At 61.9% G+C, this 16,960-nt stretch overlaps 1 protein-coding gene across 2 annotated transcripts in view; it reads left to right on the top strand.

The window, feature by feature from the left end:
- The window catches only part of COL5A1 (collagen type V alpha 1 chain), a 148,695-nt gene that overhangs the window by 80,372 nt on the left and 51,363 nt on the right, over window positions 1-16,960 (top strand). For both annotated transcript variants that reach the window (XM_053908503.1, XM_053908502.1), the window contains exons 18-28: window positions 740-793; window positions 1,972-2,025; window positions 3,592-3,636; window positions 6,137-6,190; window positions 6,711-6,755; window positions 7,298-7,351; window positions 7,542-7,586; window positions 8,411-8,464; window positions 12,729-12,773; window positions 13,594-13,647; window positions 16,667-16,711. In XM_053908503.1, coding sequence (XP_053764478.1) covers window positions 740-793; window positions 1,972-2,025; window positions 3,592-3,636; window positions 6,137-6,190; window positions 6,711-6,755; window positions 7,298-7,351; window positions 7,542-7,586; window positions 8,411-8,464; window positions 12,729-12,773; window positions 13,594-13,647; window positions 16,667-16,711 — 549 coding nt within the window. The remainder of the gene's footprint in view (window positions 1-739; window positions 794-1,971; window positions 2,026-3,591; window positions 3,637-6,136; window positions 6,191-6,710; window positions 6,756-7,297; window positions 7,352-7,541; window positions 7,587-8,410; window positions 8,465-12,728; window positions 12,774-13,593; window positions 13,648-16,666; window positions 16,712-16,960) is intronic.

The raw sequence follows: 16,960 nt of genomic DNA, 5'->3' as shown, positions 1-16,960 counted from the left end.
CCCTGTTCTCGGCCGGCCCTTCCTTTCCCAGCTCTGGAGCGCCGTCCGGGGCCGTGCACGGCGCCTTTCTCCCGCGTTACCTGGAGGGGGTGGAGAATGGGTCACCGCACCCGCCGGCGGCCGAGACGCCTGTTCACCTAGTAGCTGGTGCGGATGAGCTCGGGTGCTCCTCGCGCGACCGGAGCTCAGGGGAGGAGGCTTTGGTCTCGAGTCGCCCGAGCGACAGGAGGGAAGAAGGGCCTTCTTGAGTCTCTCCCGCACAAAGTGGACTTCTTCCAACAACAGAGGCATCTTAAGCCTGAACTAGCATGCTCTTGACCTCCCCCACGTGCTTTACGACGTCCGCGAGGCAGGGCTGTGCGCCCCGACTCCAGGAGGCAGCCCGGGGTGGCCCGGGGCGCCAGGGGGCCCCCGTTGGTGACGAGTGTGCCCGGCCGTGCCGGGCGCTGAGGGTGTAGCGGTGAGCGAGACACGCACTCGTGGGACATCGAGGCTCAGAGCCTGTGGCCCTAGGACAAAAGTCAGCTCTGTGTTTGTAGCCTTTGTTGGTGTTTGGGGGAAAAGGGCCGCGGAAACACAGAGCCGACAGCGGAATTTGTGGCAAACGGAGGCCGGTGGCCGCCACACGCGGAGGTTCTGGGGCCCGGGGTGCGCGGATGCTGCCCGAACCGCGGCCCGAGGAAGGGCGGCCAAGCTGTGTGCAGTGGCGCCCCTGAGCAGGCCCCTCTGTTCCTCACAGGGCGACCGCGGCTTCGACGGCCTGGCTGGACTGCCGGGGGAGAAGGGCCACCGGGTAAGTGTTCCCCGCGTGCGTGTCACCGGCACAGAGGTCCCGATGGCTTCTGTGCAGAGGGTGGAGGTGTTTCTTGGGAGACCCTTCCGGAAGGCCTGGGATCTCTCGTGTGGGGCTGGGACCCCGCCTTTCCGGAGTGGTCACGAAAGAAACTCCCAGAAACCAGTGCCAACGCGATGTCCTTGCGGAAAGTCAGTCCAGAGAGAGTGGGTTTCTCATGGGCCGCTTACAGTGAGCGAGCCCGTCCGGCCTCCCGTACCCGAGGCGCGTGGAAGGGGAGGGGAGGGCCCTTCCTTAGAGAAATCTGCTCTCACTGGGGCCCGCCGTGGTTCCAGAAAGCCCGGTTGGCCACCGTGTCGCTGCCGGGGACCCTCTGCGCCACTCAGGCAGAGATTCCGGGAGCTGGTGGCAGCTCCTGGGGTGGGGCCAGGGCGCGTGCCGTGGCCCGGAGCCCCCTGCTTCCCTCCTGCGTGGGCCGCCTCCATGGGACGGCTCTTTGCCGCTCCTCGGACGTTTTCTGCCTCACCTGTTCTCTTTGAAGCAGAGCGTGTCTCTTTCGGACGCCGGCACAGCGAGGGCACACGCAGGCACGTGTGCGTGCACACACACACACCAGCACACGCGCTTGGGGACGGTGTCGGGAGGGTTTATCCGACGCGCCCCGCGGCCCGTTGAGGAATGACATAGTGGTTATCAAGGCGCGTCGTCCGCGTTCTCCAGCCACGATGTGGAGACTGGGACGAGGGCAGCCGCCGGGCCCGTCCGTTTGACGGATGAGTGCATATTAGGCACCGACTGCACGCGAGGCCCAGAGCTGCGAGAGGCGGGAGGTGGACCAGCGCCGACCCTCAGGACGCTCACGGTCGGGGGCGGCAGCCCTTCCTTGGGGACCCTGTGGGGCCGGGGCTGGTGCCCCGCTTCCCACGGAGAAGCTGGCAGGGGGTCGCTCAGACCCCCTCCCACCAGCCCGCAGAGTCCGAGGGCGCCGCCCGCCCGTGGGAGCCGGTCGAGCGAACCTGCCTCCCAACACCAGTCCCCAAAACCACCTCCTGTCACTCTGGAGTCTTCAGCGGGCTCGGGGCTTCTGGTCTCAGAATCGCAGAAAGACGGACGGGCATTTGAGACGGCTGGGGGTGACTGTTCCGAGTGCCTAACGCTGACCCTGCTTGACGTCCTAGGGTGACCCTGGTCCTTCTGGCCCGCCAGGACCTCCGGGAGATGATGGAGATCGGGTGAGTAGCCGCCTGCCCGTCCCCTCGGGGTGGGGGGGTCCGGGCTGGAACCGCCCGGAAACGCAGGCAGTGCTGTCATTGGTTGGCAAGGGTGCAGCTGGGGAAGGAGGGGCTGTGGGTGGGCGAAGCCACGGGATGTGGGGACAGGCCGCACGCCACCTCTGAGACAAAGCAGGTGGAAGCGTTTGGCTTGACCGCTGGGCCTGCGTCCGGGAGCGGCTTTCGCCCGCCGCTGGTCTCGGAGAGAGTGCCCTAGTTCCGGGAGGTGGCTGCCCGGGTCGCCGTGGAGGAGGGGTGTCGGGAGAGGTCATGAGCTCCGTGTCTCCTCTTGTCACGTGGTCTGGGTGGAGGCTGTGGGGTGGTGGGGCCCGGGGCTTAGGGGCGGGGGTGGGGAGTCTGGGAAAAGCCTGTCCGTGGCCCTGGAGGTGGAGGGAGGCGGAGGGCTGGGAGCGTGCAGGGGTGGGGGGAGCACGGCTCTGCCCGAGGTTGGAGCCCGGGCTGGGGGTGGGCCTCTCACAGGGGGCTCTGCGGAGGCCCCGGGGTTTGTCAGGTGCGTCTTCCTGGGAGAGTGACGCACAGTTACGATGTACAGAGAAGCTAGAGTGGGCTTATGAGCCCCTCCCTCCATTCACCCCCGTTACTTACACAGCGTCTTGGGGTCTCGGGGGTGTTTTAGGAAGAAGGTTGGGAAACTCTGGGAAGTGAGTTAGGGCCTGGCCGTGCCTCTGTCCTCAGCGGCTCTCAGCTGCCATTGCCAGGGTCCCCTCTCCTGTCTGGGCCCCAGCGCACTTGACTGTACTACGAGAAAGGAGAGACGGGTCTTCCCGGATGTGCGTGCTTCTTAGCAGGGGAGGTGCGCGTGCGTGTGTGTGTGCGCGTGTGTGCAGGGCCGGCTGTGCGTGAGGTGAAGGGGAGGGGGCAGCGCCCTGACCGGGAGAAGCGGAGTTGCCGACGGCAGCTCCTGATCTGGAACCTTTGGAGCCAGGACAGCATTTCCTTCTGCAGCTGGAAGGAAGAGGCCGCGTGTAGGGCCCGGGCAGAGAGAGAGGTTAGGCTACTGGGCGTTGGCCCGAGGGGTCTGGCGATTGTCCGTGACCCCTTCCAACGCAGCCTCCGTCGTTCCCGCTCCTATCATTTCCCTCTCTCGCTCCCTCCCTCCCTCCCTCCCTCCCTGTCATCTGCCATCTCCCTCCCTCCCCACCCAGTCACCTGTTTTCCGTCTCAGTCTACCGCGTATCATTCTATCTTTTATTCCTATCACGACCCGTCGAGGTCACCAGATTCTTGGCTGCCCTGATGTTTCTGTGCAGCCTTCTCCTCACTGGGGCCGTGGTGTGTGAGCTCCTGAGCAGAGCGCCCCAGGGCCTTGGATCCCCCCAGTTCCCTGAAGCTTCCCCGGGGGTGGGGACACTCGGGCCTTCCCGGCTGGGGCCGGACTAGTAGATCCGGCAGAGGCTGAAGCAGCCCCGGGCCAGAGAGTCCTTCCACACAGCGGGAAGGCATGTTGCCTCTCTGTCCAGGCTTCAGAATGTGTCCCTAAAATCCTGCCTCTTTTCTCCCCCACAGGGTGATGATGGAGAAGTCGGGCCCAGAGGGCTGCCCGGGGAACCCGTAAGTCCCGTTCGGGTGGGCTTCTCTCTCCTCTTCGTGGTGACGGGCTGCTGGAGGAGACCGTTCTGGGTGGAACCAGGGACCAGCCCAGAGCATAAATTAGAGGGGAGGTCAGCCTTGAAACAGAGACATCTGGGGGTTTCTTGAGCAAGGAAAAGAAGGCTGGTAGGGCAAATATGGCCTTCCCCAGGGGAAGAAGACGAGACCTGGAGGGCTGTGGTTGGAGCTCCAGGCTGCAGGCGTGGGGGGTGTCCAGTGTCCTCATGGTGGGTGTCCACGGCCATCATGGCAGATGTCCAGGACCATCATGGTGGATGTATAGGGCCATACTGGCAGGTGTCCAGGGCTATCATGGTGGGTGTGTAGGGCCATCCTGGCAGTTGTGTAGGGCCATCATGGCGGTGTTCAGAGACATCATGGCAGATGTCCAGTGCCATCATGGAGGATGTCCAGAGCCATCATGGTGGGTGTCCAGGGCCATCATGGCATGTGTCCAGGGTCATTGTGGTGGATGTACAGGGCCATTATGACAGATATGCAGGGCCATCATGGTGCGTATCCAGGCTGAAGGCATGGTGGATGTGCAGGGCCATCATGGCGGGTGTCCTAGGGCCATCGTGGTGGGTGTCCAAGGCCATCATGGTGGATGTGCAGGGCCATCATGGTGCGTATCCAGGCTGCAGGCATGGTGGATGTCCAGGACCATCATGGCGGGTGTCCTAGGGCCATCATGGTGGGTGTCCAAGGCCACCATGGTGGATGTGCAGGGCCATCATGGCGGGTGTCCTAGGGCCATCGTGGTGGGTGTCCAAGGCCATCATGGTGGATGTGCAGGGCCATCATGGTGCGTATCCAGGCTGCAGGCATGGTGGATGTCCAGGACCATCATGGCGGGTGTCCTAGGGCCATCATGGTGGGTGTCCAAGGCCATCATGGTGGATGTGCAGGGCCATCATGGCGGGTGTCCTAGGGCCATCGTGGTGGGTGTCCAAGGCCATCATGGTGGATATGCAGGGCTATCATGGCGGGTGTCCTAGGGCCATCATGGCGGGTGTCCAAGGCCATCATGGTGGATGTGCAGGGCCATCATGGCGGGTGTCCAAGGCCATCATGGTGGATGTGCAGGGCCATCATGGCGGGTGTCCAGGCTGTAGGCATAGGTGGACGCCCAGAGTGCACCAGGCAAGTGTCCAGCAGCAGTTGTGGTGACTAATCAGACGGTTTACCGTCCCTTCTGATGTCTACACTTCCCCAAAGTGGAGCCTTGCATCAGGGTGGTCCTGCCATGGCAGCAAACGGCTCTTTTCCCGAAGCCGAGTTCTCTTAGGGCCCAAGCAAACTTCCTCAGTGACAAAGGACACCGTTTACATCTCACCTGTGGTTACTTCTGAAATGGCTCATTTTTGTTGCCCGCGTCGCCACGGCAGTATGCATCTGGCGACGTTAATTGAGGAGAACCTTGCAAGCGGTACGCGGAGAGAGCCTGGGCTTGGGCTCCCACATTCACCGGGGACTAAGTTATGCCCTGGATGCCTGATTCGCCTCTAAGGAGAATCCATTACGCAGTCCCCTCCTTAACACACGCCGAAGCGTCACCTTGCGGGTTAGTAACTTCTAGAAAGCATTTACAGGGCTAGGTTTTTAAATAACGACAGGGATAGTTAAGTGGCACTGAGTGTGGGAAGGAGCCCTCTTCCGCCGAGTCTCAGGAGTTTCCGTCAGAATTCAGGGCACTCGTGCCTTGGTTAAAGGCTGGACAATCCCCCCAGGAGAGGGGCAAGCGTGAGGTTCAGGATGGGGCTCCTTTGGGTGACGGGCGATGCCTCTGCTGTGTTACCTTCTGAATCTCATGAACCGTGCTGGGAACGGCGCTGCCTTGGGGCTGTGTCCCTCCACGTGCACACGGGCTGTCCCCACACGTGACCTTTGCTGCGGAGGGGGGAGGGGTTGAGCTCTGGGCCTTAGTGGCGCCCCAGAAAAAAACCCCGAGCCCCGTGCTTCAGCTCTGCCTTTGGTCACGACGTCCCCATCAGAGAACTAGTTCCTCCTCCCTCCACCCTCCGGTGGCAGAAATGCAGTCACCTGTCACTGCGCTGAGGGAGCCGGTAACGAGACGTGGACAAAAGCGTTCCGTGCAGTGGAGTATCTTCGTGGCCTCCCCTGGGAGAGCTGTTGTGTGCACCTGCCCCGAGCGAGTGTGAAAGGGCGCCCTTGAGCTGAAAGGCTCCCCTTGCTCTGAAGGTGCCCTTGATCCCTTGTCTAAGCTGCCGGTTCGTTCCATGCACCCGCCCCTGCTTCCCAGAGCTGGTGGAGAGGTGGGGCGGCTGAGGAGGTGTCACGGGCGAGGACGGGTGCTGCCCGTGCTTCCCGGGACGTGTGGACACCTGCGTTGCTGCAAACACTCTGGGGGTGGGGGTGGGGCTGCGGGGCTTGCCTGGGGCAGGGCCGGCGCCGGGTTCTTGGCCAAGTGTGAACAGTCCTTTGCCCTTTCCTCTTGCAGGGGCCGCGTGGTCTGTTGGGGCCAAAGGGACCCCCGGGCCCTCCTGGACCTCCGGTAAGGCCTGTCACCTCTGCACGTCTGTCCCGCTCGGACACTTGCCCGGGGCTGGTCGAGGTGTCGCCGGGGCTCTGAGGCTCCTAGGCAGGCAGAGCCCTCCGCAGGCGTGGGTTTGCGGGAGGAGGCACAGAGGCCAGTGGGCCGTACAGCTTCTCCTTCTCACGCGACACGTGCTGTTTTAAACGGTCGCCAGGTTGCCTCATTTTCTCCTTTGAAGGCACTCTAAGCGGCTTCTGGAAAGTTCTGGAAGCAAGTAGCCCATGGTTCTGTCGGGGCCCTGTCCCGGTGGGCGGCTTCTCCGGGCCTGGCCCACCCAATGCTCGGGCCCGACAGCTCCATCGACCCCTGGCCGATCGAGCCTGCAGGATTCTTTAATATCAACCCCTGCCCCTCCCCAGTAGGTTTGCCGTCCCCCGACACGGTGAGGGCAGGACGCCGAGCAGAGTTGGGTGGGATTTTCCCTGTGACTGTGGTTGATTCTTCAGCACTCTGTTATTTTCTTTCCAACGCCATCCAGGGTGTGACGGGTATGGATGGCCAACCAGGTCCGAAAGGAAATGTGGTAAGTCTTGGGGGTCTGACGCCCACTGTTACCGTCAAACCGGAAGGGGATCCGAGGTGGAGGGCACAGCCCTGAGCCCTGGGTCCAGGTGCAGTCTGAGCGGGAGAGCTGGCGGCCGTGCTTATTCCGACCGGAGCCAGACCGTGTCTGTGCAGGTGCGGAGGGAGCTGTCTGTCTCCCTGCCCTGTGCTCCGGTGACGAGCACTTACTGTGAGCCAGGCCCAGCGAAAGATAGGTCCCCTGGCTCTACCGGGAGACTTTAGCGCGACGTCTTGGGAGTTTTCCACCAAGTAGAGTACTTTCTGGTCGCTTCCTTTCACGGTCGCTCCTTCCTGGCGGCTGTCTGGGTGTCCCGGCAGAGACGACTGGGTGCCCCTCACGTCCGGGTCAGCGTGGGGATCCTTGCAGGTGCCCAGGCCTGCTTCCTCTCTGCCACGGGGCCGCCTGCTTCTTCCCGTCTGGGCATCCTCTTCTGACGCTGGTGGTGGGCACCTGCCTGCCCTCCAGAGTCCCCATCAGTGCCTTGCTTGTGTTTCCTCTAGGGCCCCCAGGGAGAGCCCGGCCCCCCGGGACAGCAGGGCAATCCAGGTGCCCAGGTGAGTGAGCAGCGGCCAGCGGGGGGGGTGCGGGTCTCGGTGGCGTGTCCTGGGCCCCAAGGGACCGGCAGCCTACGTGTGACCTAGAACGGAGTCATCCCGGATGAGGGAGAGGGTGCAGGGAAGGTGGACGGGTGGCAGGGAGGAGCCCGGAGCCGGCCAGTCCCCTGATCTTGCCTTCCTCTCCTAGGGTCTCCCAGGCCCCCAGGGTGCAATCGGTCCTCCAGGGGAAAAGGTGAGTGGCTGTGCTAGTATAGGGACGCCCCCACCTGCCCACGGGGTGCGTTCCGGCCCCTAGGGAGCTCCCCCCACCGCAGCCCAGGCCGCGGAAGTGGCGGTCCATCCCCAGCTTGTGCGTGATTCTATTCTTTTCCCAGAGCCAGGGAAGCTCAGGGCCCTGCGCACGCGGGAAAGGAGACCGGGGGAGATCGGGGACCTTTGTCCGTCACTGATCATAAGTTCATTCATTCACTCATCCATCCATTGTCTAGCTGTGCGGAGGGTTGCCGGATTCAGGACCAGAAAGGGCGCTCGGTCAAATTTGACTGTTTGTTGTCAGCCTGAAGTCTTGTTGTGTTGTTGTTTGCTTTCCGTGTCGTTCTTGCTAAATCTGGCAAACCGCCCCCCCCCATCTGCATCCGGGCCCCCGCTGAGTCCTAGCTGCTGGGGGAGAACAGGGCCACTGGAGCACTTGCCGAGCTCGTGCTCAACCCCAGATCTTTCCGCGAGCGCAGGCCCTCGGCTGATGGCGGGGCCACCTCCGAGGTGTGGTTCTCAGTAGCGCACACAGCTGGGCACCAGCTGAGAAGCCCTCCTGCCTCCACGTGGGGTGATTTTGTTCCACTGGCAAAACCGCAGGCCCAGGAAGCAGCAGAGGGGGAGGGTCCTCTCCTTTGGGGGGGTTCGGTTGCCGGAAGTTCCCGTGCCAGGGGGCGTTCGGTGCCTCTGAGCATCCCTTTCAACAAATGTTCTTTGAGCGGAAATGTCGGGAAGTGCCCTTGGGGTCGGCCTAGGGAAGAGGTGGCCCCAGGGCTCAGGGGGGTCTCTGGTTTGTTCTAGGGTCCCCTGGGGAAACCAGGCCTGCCAGGAATGCCCGGTGCTGACGGACCCCCGGTGAGTACCCTGGCCACCTCACCCCTTCAGCACTGCCTGCCCCGTGTGCCCCCAGGGATGGAGAGCCCAGGCCAGCGGCCGCCCCCCTCGCCCCTCGTCCCTCGCCCCCGGTTGCGGTGAGGCACCCCTTCCTGTCTCCTCTCTCCCACCTCCACTGATAAAGAAAGACCCGGCTGATTGTGTGACTGGTGGCCCAGCGATTATGGGGCTCTGGACGCACTTTTCCATGACGGGTTCCGATCAAGGGGTGGAAACTACACGACTAGGAGGAGTTATTTGTTGGGAGCGCTGTTTAAGGACCAGAACCCAGCCTGCATTTCCAACCCCGAGGAGGGCTGGGCTGGGCTCCGAGCCGTTCCCCGTGTCGCTGGTGTTTGAAGGGAAGGACAGCGCGCGCTGAGTGTATTTTTAGCCATCACACACTGCGAAGGAGGGTATTAAGCAGTGCGTTGGCCATGTGTGAGCGCAGCTGTGGAGCCAGATTAGGGACCGCCTCGAAATAGGGAGCCAGTGACAAGTCAGCCTGTGGCTGAGCTGGCAGAGGGAGGGGTGGGGAGGTGGCACACGTTCGAGGTGTGTGTGTGTGTGTGTGTGTGTGTGTATCCATCTGTACCCACCGCCCTCTTTGCAAGCTGCTGGTGGGATTTCTGGTTTCGCCTTTTTTTTGGAGGATTCAGGTGATACTGCAGACATAGCACATTTCCAGAAATAGGACTATCTGAACCATTTATTTCAGACACGGCGTATCTTATCGTTCTAATAATGCTGGTCAAACCTAAGCAAGAGCTCAGTATGTTAGCAATTAACTGGGGACTGTTTAAGGTACAGCTTCCCTTTTCGGGGCTGAGAATGGCGGGGTCCAGGGTATCACACACCAGCAGTCGCCCCGTCCCAGGCTGAGCCAGCGGCCGGTCACCGCCCGCCCCACGCAAGCCGCCCAGGGCCTCCCGCGGCCTCCCGCGTTCCACGCGTTTGGCGGTGTGGATGCAGTGGTCGCTTACCTCTCTTAATTGACGTTCGCGCTGCATTTCCTCTCCTGACTGTAAAATAACTTGTTACGGAAAATTAGCAAAATAGATGAAAAAAACGACAAAATGGAAGCCACTCTGATCCCACCCCCACGCTTACCCCACCGATGGCAGGTGGGTGCATCTCCTTGCACGCGTTTTCCTGTGTGCAGGGCGTCCGTCACGGGCCAGGCCCGCAGCCCTATGGGGCAGACAGTGCTGGGGAGTGGGGCGGGCTGCAGGCCCCCACCTCCCTGACCTGACTGCTTCTGCCCCGGAGACCCCGTGTCCCCAAAATGACACCCTGATGCTCCAGAGACCCTGAGGGGTCCAGGCTCCTTCCTACTTAGACCTCGAAGACTACCCCCCGCCCCCGCCCCGAGCCCGTGGAGCCGTGGGCTGCCTGTCCTAGACTTTGCACTTCCCACCCCCCCAGCAAACACTTAAACTTGAAATATGAGCGCACGGCGGCCCGTCCGACCATGGCCATGCGAGCTGCTCACTGAAGGTGCTTAACGCTAAAGACGCGAAGGGGAACAGGTGCCTGTTGTCGTAGGTGAATTTGCAGGAACAGAGAGATGAAAGCACACGCTCCGAACAGGAGAGGGTTTTCTTCCCTTCTTCCCTCGAGTTGGTTGGGTCTGGCCTCGGCTGCAGAAAGGAAGGTTGATTTAAAGCCCTTCGGAAGGAGGGAGCGTTTCGGAGCAGACGCGCACTGAAGCGTGTTGTTAAATCATCCCGGAGAGCTCACAACGGGGCGATGGGGACGTGAGTTATGGTTCGAAGGAGTATTACGGAGCCAGTAAGAACCAACTCTGGGCGAGTGTTCTGTGACATGAGGACAGGCCCAACACGTAAAATGACATTAAAAATATACCACGTGGTGCGTTTGGCGCGTGTGTGCGTAAGACGGAACAGAGGAGCCACGTCACGCGATTAGCTGGCGTTGCCGCGGGCGGTGAGGTTACGAGGGACTTTGTCTCCTTTCCCACTTGCCTGATTGTCTCCAAGGAGCATATATTACTTTTTTAACCAGAGAAACATCAAATGCAAATAATTTAAGCCTTATTATTTTTCTATCATACGAGCAGTGCTTGTTATAGAGCATTGGAAAAACGCAAATGCGCAGAAGGGAACGGAAAATGGCCGGCTTTTCACTGCAGAAAAATCAGTCTCTTAGTCTGGTGTATTTCCTTTCATTGTTTGTTGGCACATTGTTTGGAACTTTTTTTTTTTAACGCTTATTTATTTATTTTGAAAGCGAATGTGAGCGGGGGAGGGGCAGAGAGAGAGAGACAGAGAATCCCGAGCAGGTTCTGAGCCGTCAGCACAGAGCCCGACGCGGGGCTCCAACTCCCGAGCTGTGAGATCATGACCCGAGCCGAAGTCGGACGCTCAACCCACCGAGCCGTCAGGCGCCCCTGCTCCCACGTTTTTAAGTGAGCTTTGAGCTGTCCCCACAGTTACTCTCATTCTATAGACGCAACTTACAACGGAGGTAAAGAAATTTGGCCTCAATTCAAATAATGCTAATAATTCCGATAACCGCCGACGTGAGTGGCCCACGCGCTCGCTGCCGGGCACAGTCCAGAGCGCTTTTCAGACCGGCTCTTGGCAGTCCCTGCAGGGACTCTGTCCCTGCCGCCCCGTGAGCGAGGACAGCACCGTGTGGAAGGGCCTTGCTCGTTCTCCGAGGGACCAGTGTGGCTCTGTCCCCAGCGTGTGTGGCACCCAGAGCCCGGGGCTCACGCATCCACACCTGCCCTCCCTGTTCGCACGGTTCCTTAACAGAAAAACGTCTGTGGTTGATGGAAGCTCCAGAGAGCCCATGTGACAGAGAGGGGACAGGACCCACCCGTTCCTGGTCACCCTAAAGCAGGTCACCTTCTCCTTGGCACTGTTGGGGTCCAGCTCTGCCACGTGAGGGGTTGGAGCCATGAGCCTTGTTTCTGAAAGGCGGTGTGGCGGGGTGGTGTGGCCCCCGCGGGCCAGAGCAGCAGGTGCGGTCCATCTGGTGCCCGATTTCCCTCGAAGGCGGGGGCGCGGCTCCCTAAGGGCGCCCCCCACCCTGCAGAAGGACCTCGCGGTGGGGTCCTTGCTTTGCACTTCGGGGCGGGCTATTTGCAACGGTGTCAAATCCAAGCGCGTGACTAGTAAAGATCAGAAGGTAGACGCACAAATCATTTACTCAAAGGGACCAGATGTCGGTGCCCGTAATGCTGCTGCGTTCTAGAACACGCAAGCTGAGAGAGCACCTGGCCCACCCTCTCCTTTGACCCATGAGGAGGTGGAGGCCCAGAGAGGACAAGTGACTTCCCCAAGACCACACTGTGGGTCGGACGTAACCAGGTCGAGAGTCAGCGCCCTGCCAGTGTCCTCAGCGAAGTGTGTCTCTTTCTGCTGTCATTGTCTGTGTTTGCCTCGGGAACTCAACGGCCTAAACCTAGTGACCGACCCGGGTTGGAAAGTCAGAGAGCTGGCGTTCCTGAGAACTGAATTGCTTGGGGCTCGGGTAGACGGGGCAGTGACCCGGGGGCCATAACCATTTCTACTGGGGTTGGTTCCAAACCTGTATTGTGGGAGTAGGTCCTCTTCTTTGGCACGTGCCACCCGGGAGGCTGGGAGGCATTTGCACACAGACCTGGGGACGTGCTGGGACGCCAGTCGAATGACAGGGCGTGGCCTCCACCTCAGCACCAGCCTGCCATCCCCGACGTGAAAGAGTCTGTGTCCTGCAGACAGCATGGCACCTGCCCTTCCGGGAAGCCAGATGTCCAGACCCCCTGTCCCGCTTCATCCGTCCTTGTTTGGCACAGAAGCCTTCATGCCAGGAGACGAGCAAATGCCCTGTGGTCACTGTCCCGGCTCACCTGCACCTGGGGGCGGGCTGAGTGCAGTCAGGTGACATGGGGGCGGGCTGGGTGCAGTCAGGTGACATGATGGTGCCTGGATCCCACCTGTGGGCTTCCCAGCACGTTCTCCTCCATGCCACCCCGGGTCGTGGCCAGGCCTGCCACCATTCCCAGGTGACAGATGGGGCAGCTGAGGGTCAGGGCTGAAGGACTGGCTCGGGGCCCCGTGGCTGTGAGTGCCCTCCGTGCCCAGCTGCCTGATGCCTTTGACTTCCTGCCTCTCTGGTTCCTGTTTTGTGTTTGGGGGTGTGGGGGAAGGCGATGGGAGGGGCCCGGCTCTCCCTCCCACATTTGAAGACAGGGGTGGGGGGCGGCCGCTGCCTAACGCCTTCTCTCTCCTGACAGGGGCACCCTGGCAAGGAAGGCCCTCCAGGAGAGAAAGGAGGCCAGGTGGGTTCAGAAGAGAGTGAGCAGAGACGACTGTGCCCTTGGTCTGCTGTCTGTGCCCCGGGGTCCCGGCCTGGGGCGGCAGAGACCTCCGCCTAAGTCCCCCGTGACCCCTCCCCACCTCGGTTACCGCACATGGGGGTGCAGGCACCGCCGTGACCTTGGCCACACGCAAGCTGGGTGACTGTGCAGGTTCTCGGCCGGGGGCTCCTGCTGACCTATTGCCCTCGTTTGTTTGGGGGCCAGGACGTGGGGCTTTGAGGCCGGGATGGAGTTTCGAGGTGGCCTGGCCCCCAGGGACTTGCCCGCCGCCCTGTCTGTGGCAGAAGTCGGCCTCTCCGTCCCTTCATGTTCCCGGCCCTCCCCAGGCCCGCACCTGCTCGGGGAGCCGGGGCAGTGAGTGGTCAGCAAGGCCCTCACGCTGTCAAGGGCTCCCTTCCCCAGACGGTCAGCCCTCGTCCCCTTCTCCCAGCCGGAAGCTCTCCCCCGTCACCCAAGGTGCCTCTGCTGGGGGCACACTTCTTTAAGGGCAGCCCGAAGCAGCAGGGCCCCTCCCCATCTCACGGCCCCCCCTCGAACTCCCGAACCTCTGGGCGGCGGCCGCACCTCGGTCCCCGGCAAAAGCCTCAGCAGGAGACACAGCAGGCGTCCCCCGTCCAGTGGGAGCCCCTCCAAGGGTCCGATGTGCGGGGTCCGCTCCGCACAGAGCATGAGGAATTGGCTGCTGGGACGGGAGCTTTCCAGCTGTTGTGGGAGGACCCAGAGCGGACCGGGCACGACCACACCCCAGATGGAGCTGACGGTCTTTCCCCTTTCGTTTCAGGGTCCACCTGGCCCCCAGGGCCCCATCGGCTATCCGGGTCCCCGAGGAGTCAAGGTGAGGTTCTGGCAGCTTCGCGCCCTCCTGGAGGCCAAGGCTGGGATTGCGGGCGCAGCAGTCCCGGTCCCCCGGCGCTCCTGAGGGAAAGGTGGGATCCCGGGACAGGGGGCTGGGACAGGCGAGGGAGTGGCCAGCCAGGGCCAGGAGGGGCTGATCCCGGAGCAGGGGACAGCTCCGGTGCGTCTGTGACGACGTAGGCGTCAGGGCGGTGGCCGCCTGTCCGTCGGTCGGGACGCTGCTCTAGCTATCACCCAGTGCCCGCCCCCTCCCAGGCGCCGCACGGGTACACGCCTCAGCCAAGGGGAACAGCCTGTCCCTCTTTCCCCGGGGAAACTCAGAAACGTCCCTTCCGGGCCATTTGCACATCCGGAGCGAGAGAGTCCGTCCCCATGGATAACACCCGGGAGACCGAGTGCTGGCGAGATGCTCGTGGGAGGTGTCCACTTACCCGCAGTCGTGTTTGCGGTGCCAAGGGGCTCTGGAACCTTGTCAAACGGGGGCACGGAGCTCCAGAGCGATGCCCAAAACACAGGCCCGCCTGTTCCGTCACAGCTAACCGGGTTTGCTTTGAGTTGTGTGATTTAATTTCCAGTCATGTCGCTGTCTGGGCACCTGGGGCACATTTATATGGAGAGGGATGTGCCCTGAGGAACGTGTTCGGGGGCGGGGGGGGGGGTGTTCTTTCCTCCGTAGCGTCTGAAAGCTCTAGGTGATGCTGAGGCCTTAGAAAAGCCAACGGCTCACTTTGTTCCCAAATGTCTTCAACTTGACGTGAAGGGAAACGTATAAATATATACACAAACGCAAGTAGCCCAGCCTGAGGGATTTGCGTGGACACGCCCCTCAGCTCCTGTGCTCGGTCCGCACCGTTGACCGCGCTTCATCCTCCTGGGCGCTTCTGCCCCTCGGACGTGTGCGGCTGGCCTGCGGTGTGGGGGATGGAGAATCCAAAACCTCAGTTTTCAGCACCTTGCCCCAAGTTACCCTAAAATCGATGCCTCGGTGGGGACTCAGACCCAGAACTTGCTTATTCCACACCAAGCGCCCCGAGCCAGACCCCGAGGGGCCCGACAGCATTTCCCCGGAATCCCGATGTTCCGAGGGCCCGAGGGCAGACGGACTTCCGGGGGGGGGGGGGGGGGCCGGGGGCCGGGGGCAGGGGGCCCGAGGCAGGGCAGGTTTCTCCCTGAAGCGGGCTCTTACCAGCACGCCTTGTGAGTTTTATCAGGATCGCCTGTGTGGCAGAAATGCCGATTATGTGAGCTCTGTGCGTGTTTATTTTATAAATTCTTGTCGCAAAAGCGTCTGCTGGCTCTGTACACGGCTAATTGCATAATGCTGTGTCTGTGAGCTAAAAGGTGTTTGCTTTAAAATGTTTATGGGGAATGCTCTTATCTTGTCTATCTGATTAAAATTCATTCAGGCCGTGAGCGATCCAGTTAGACTTGGAAGCAGGGAGTGGGAGGAAAAGTGGGGCTGAACGCTCTTTTCGCTGGAGAGATGCATTCTGATTTCCTGTGCTTTTGAAAATGGCAGTGGAGTCCGCAGCCTGAGGGACGGCAGGCCCAGGGCCGATTCGTGCCCCCCGGGGGACATCTGGAGACCTTTTTGACTGTCACAACTTGGGGGGAGAGACTACCGTCACGTAACGGGTGGGGGGTCAGGGATGCTGTGCGCAGGGCAGCCCCTGTGACCCAGCCCCACATGTCAGCCGTGCCGTGGCCGAGAGATCTGGTCTGTTGGTCTCCTGGGCCGCGTTCCCCTGGCCTCTGACCTGGGTCGGGAAATGGTAGGACTTTGGGTCTGGGAGGGCGTGGGCACAGGAAGCCCACCCCGCCAGCATGGCAAGAGAGAGGAAGCTGGTGCCAGAGCCCCCAGGGCATCGAGGTGTGGGGGTAACCGCACCTCCCCTCTGTCCCGAGGCATCTGGCCGCCTGGGGCCACTGGAGCCCGGGGTGCATCTAGGGGGCGGTTGCCCCCCCCCCCCCCCGCCCAGGGGAGGCCGTGCAGCCCAGGCCCGGCCCAGCTCTCAGCGCCTGGCTCCAGCTTTTCTTAGGGCTTCTCCTCAGTTCCTGGAAAAAGGCTTAACACTCTGTGCACAGTTCTTGCCACCAGAGGGCGTCTGGCAGCCCGAGGGTCCCCGCGAGGTGGCCCAGCTGCCCTGCCCGCCGCCTCTGCTGGAACCAGATGGGAGGCCTGGCCTCTCTCCGGGGTCCCGTGGGCAGCTGGCCGCGGTCGGTGTCTGCTCCCTGCTCGGAGGGCCGAGGCTGTGGCCAGTTCCCTCCACTCCACGGGTGGACTTACCTGGTCTGGGCAAGGTGCTAGCGTGGCGGGGGGCGGGGGGGGGGGTGCTCAGAGGAAAGAGGGTGTGTCCCACCCTTACAGTTCTGGTCTGGCACAGAGATCTGTCCTGAGCTGGCGTTCAGTGGCACTGGTGCCATTCTATCAGTCAGTTTGATGAGCTGTTGCCTACTGTCGCATGTCAGTAATAATAATACAGAATGACAGAGGCCAGACAGCACACAGCTGTTGTGTTTTGAGCACCAACTATGTGCCGGGCACTGTCCTGAGGGCTCGTCTGCATCCCCCTCCCACCAGCAGTAACAGGGCAGTGGTTGTCGTCACCCCCACTTCCCAAATGAGGAAACCGAGGCACTAGGCACCTGGGACGTCAGAGGCCACGAGCAGTCTGCCCGATTCCAGAGCCATGCTGAGGCCTCACGTCCCACCGGCTCCCCAGACCTCAGAGAGATGGATGTTTCTGGAAGAGGGCAGATGTCAGCGGGGGACATCTGGGAATCCTTGGTGGGGGGAGGCAGGGAGGCAGGGCTCACGTAGGCATGAGGAGAGCCTGCAGGGTCCTCCCTCGGAGACTGGGAGCATGAGGGAGCTTGTGTGGGTTGGGGGGCTGCGCACTCAGCCCTCCTGGTATTTGGGGCTTCGACCCTTCCCTTTCGAGAGCTCAGGAGAGGCTCCGACCCACCCGACTCACTCTCTTCCCTTCGTGTTTGCCCAGGGAGCTGATGGCATCCGCGGTCTGAAAGGCACCAAGGGCGAGAAGGTGAGTGCCCCCCGCCTCTTCCTGCCGCAGAGCTGGTGGCCGGCTGGGTGGCTCCTTCCGTGGCAGCCCTAACAGCTGCTGAGGCTCATGTGGCCTCTGAGTGTGGAGGGATGTGATCCCCCCCGCGGGACAGACTGTATGCAAAAGGGCAGGCTGTGGGCGCACCTCCTGGCGGGGCTGAGGGTCGGGGGCTTGGCACCCCCCACCCACGGCCAAGGCCAAGGCTCGCCGCTCACCCGCAGAGGCCAG

The sequence above is a fragment of the Panthera pardus genome, unplaced genomic scaffold (assembly GCF_024362965.1).
Source record: "Panthera pardus isolate Hobbes unplaced genomic scaffold, ASM2436296v1 HiC_scaffold_20, whole genome shotgun sequence".
In the NCBI taxonomy this organism is placed as follows: Eukaryota; Metazoa; Chordata; class Mammalia; order Carnivora; family Felidae; genus Panthera; species Panthera pardus.
Note: the sequence above shows the minus strand (reverse complement) of the source record. Positions and strands in the feature narration are given on the sequence as shown.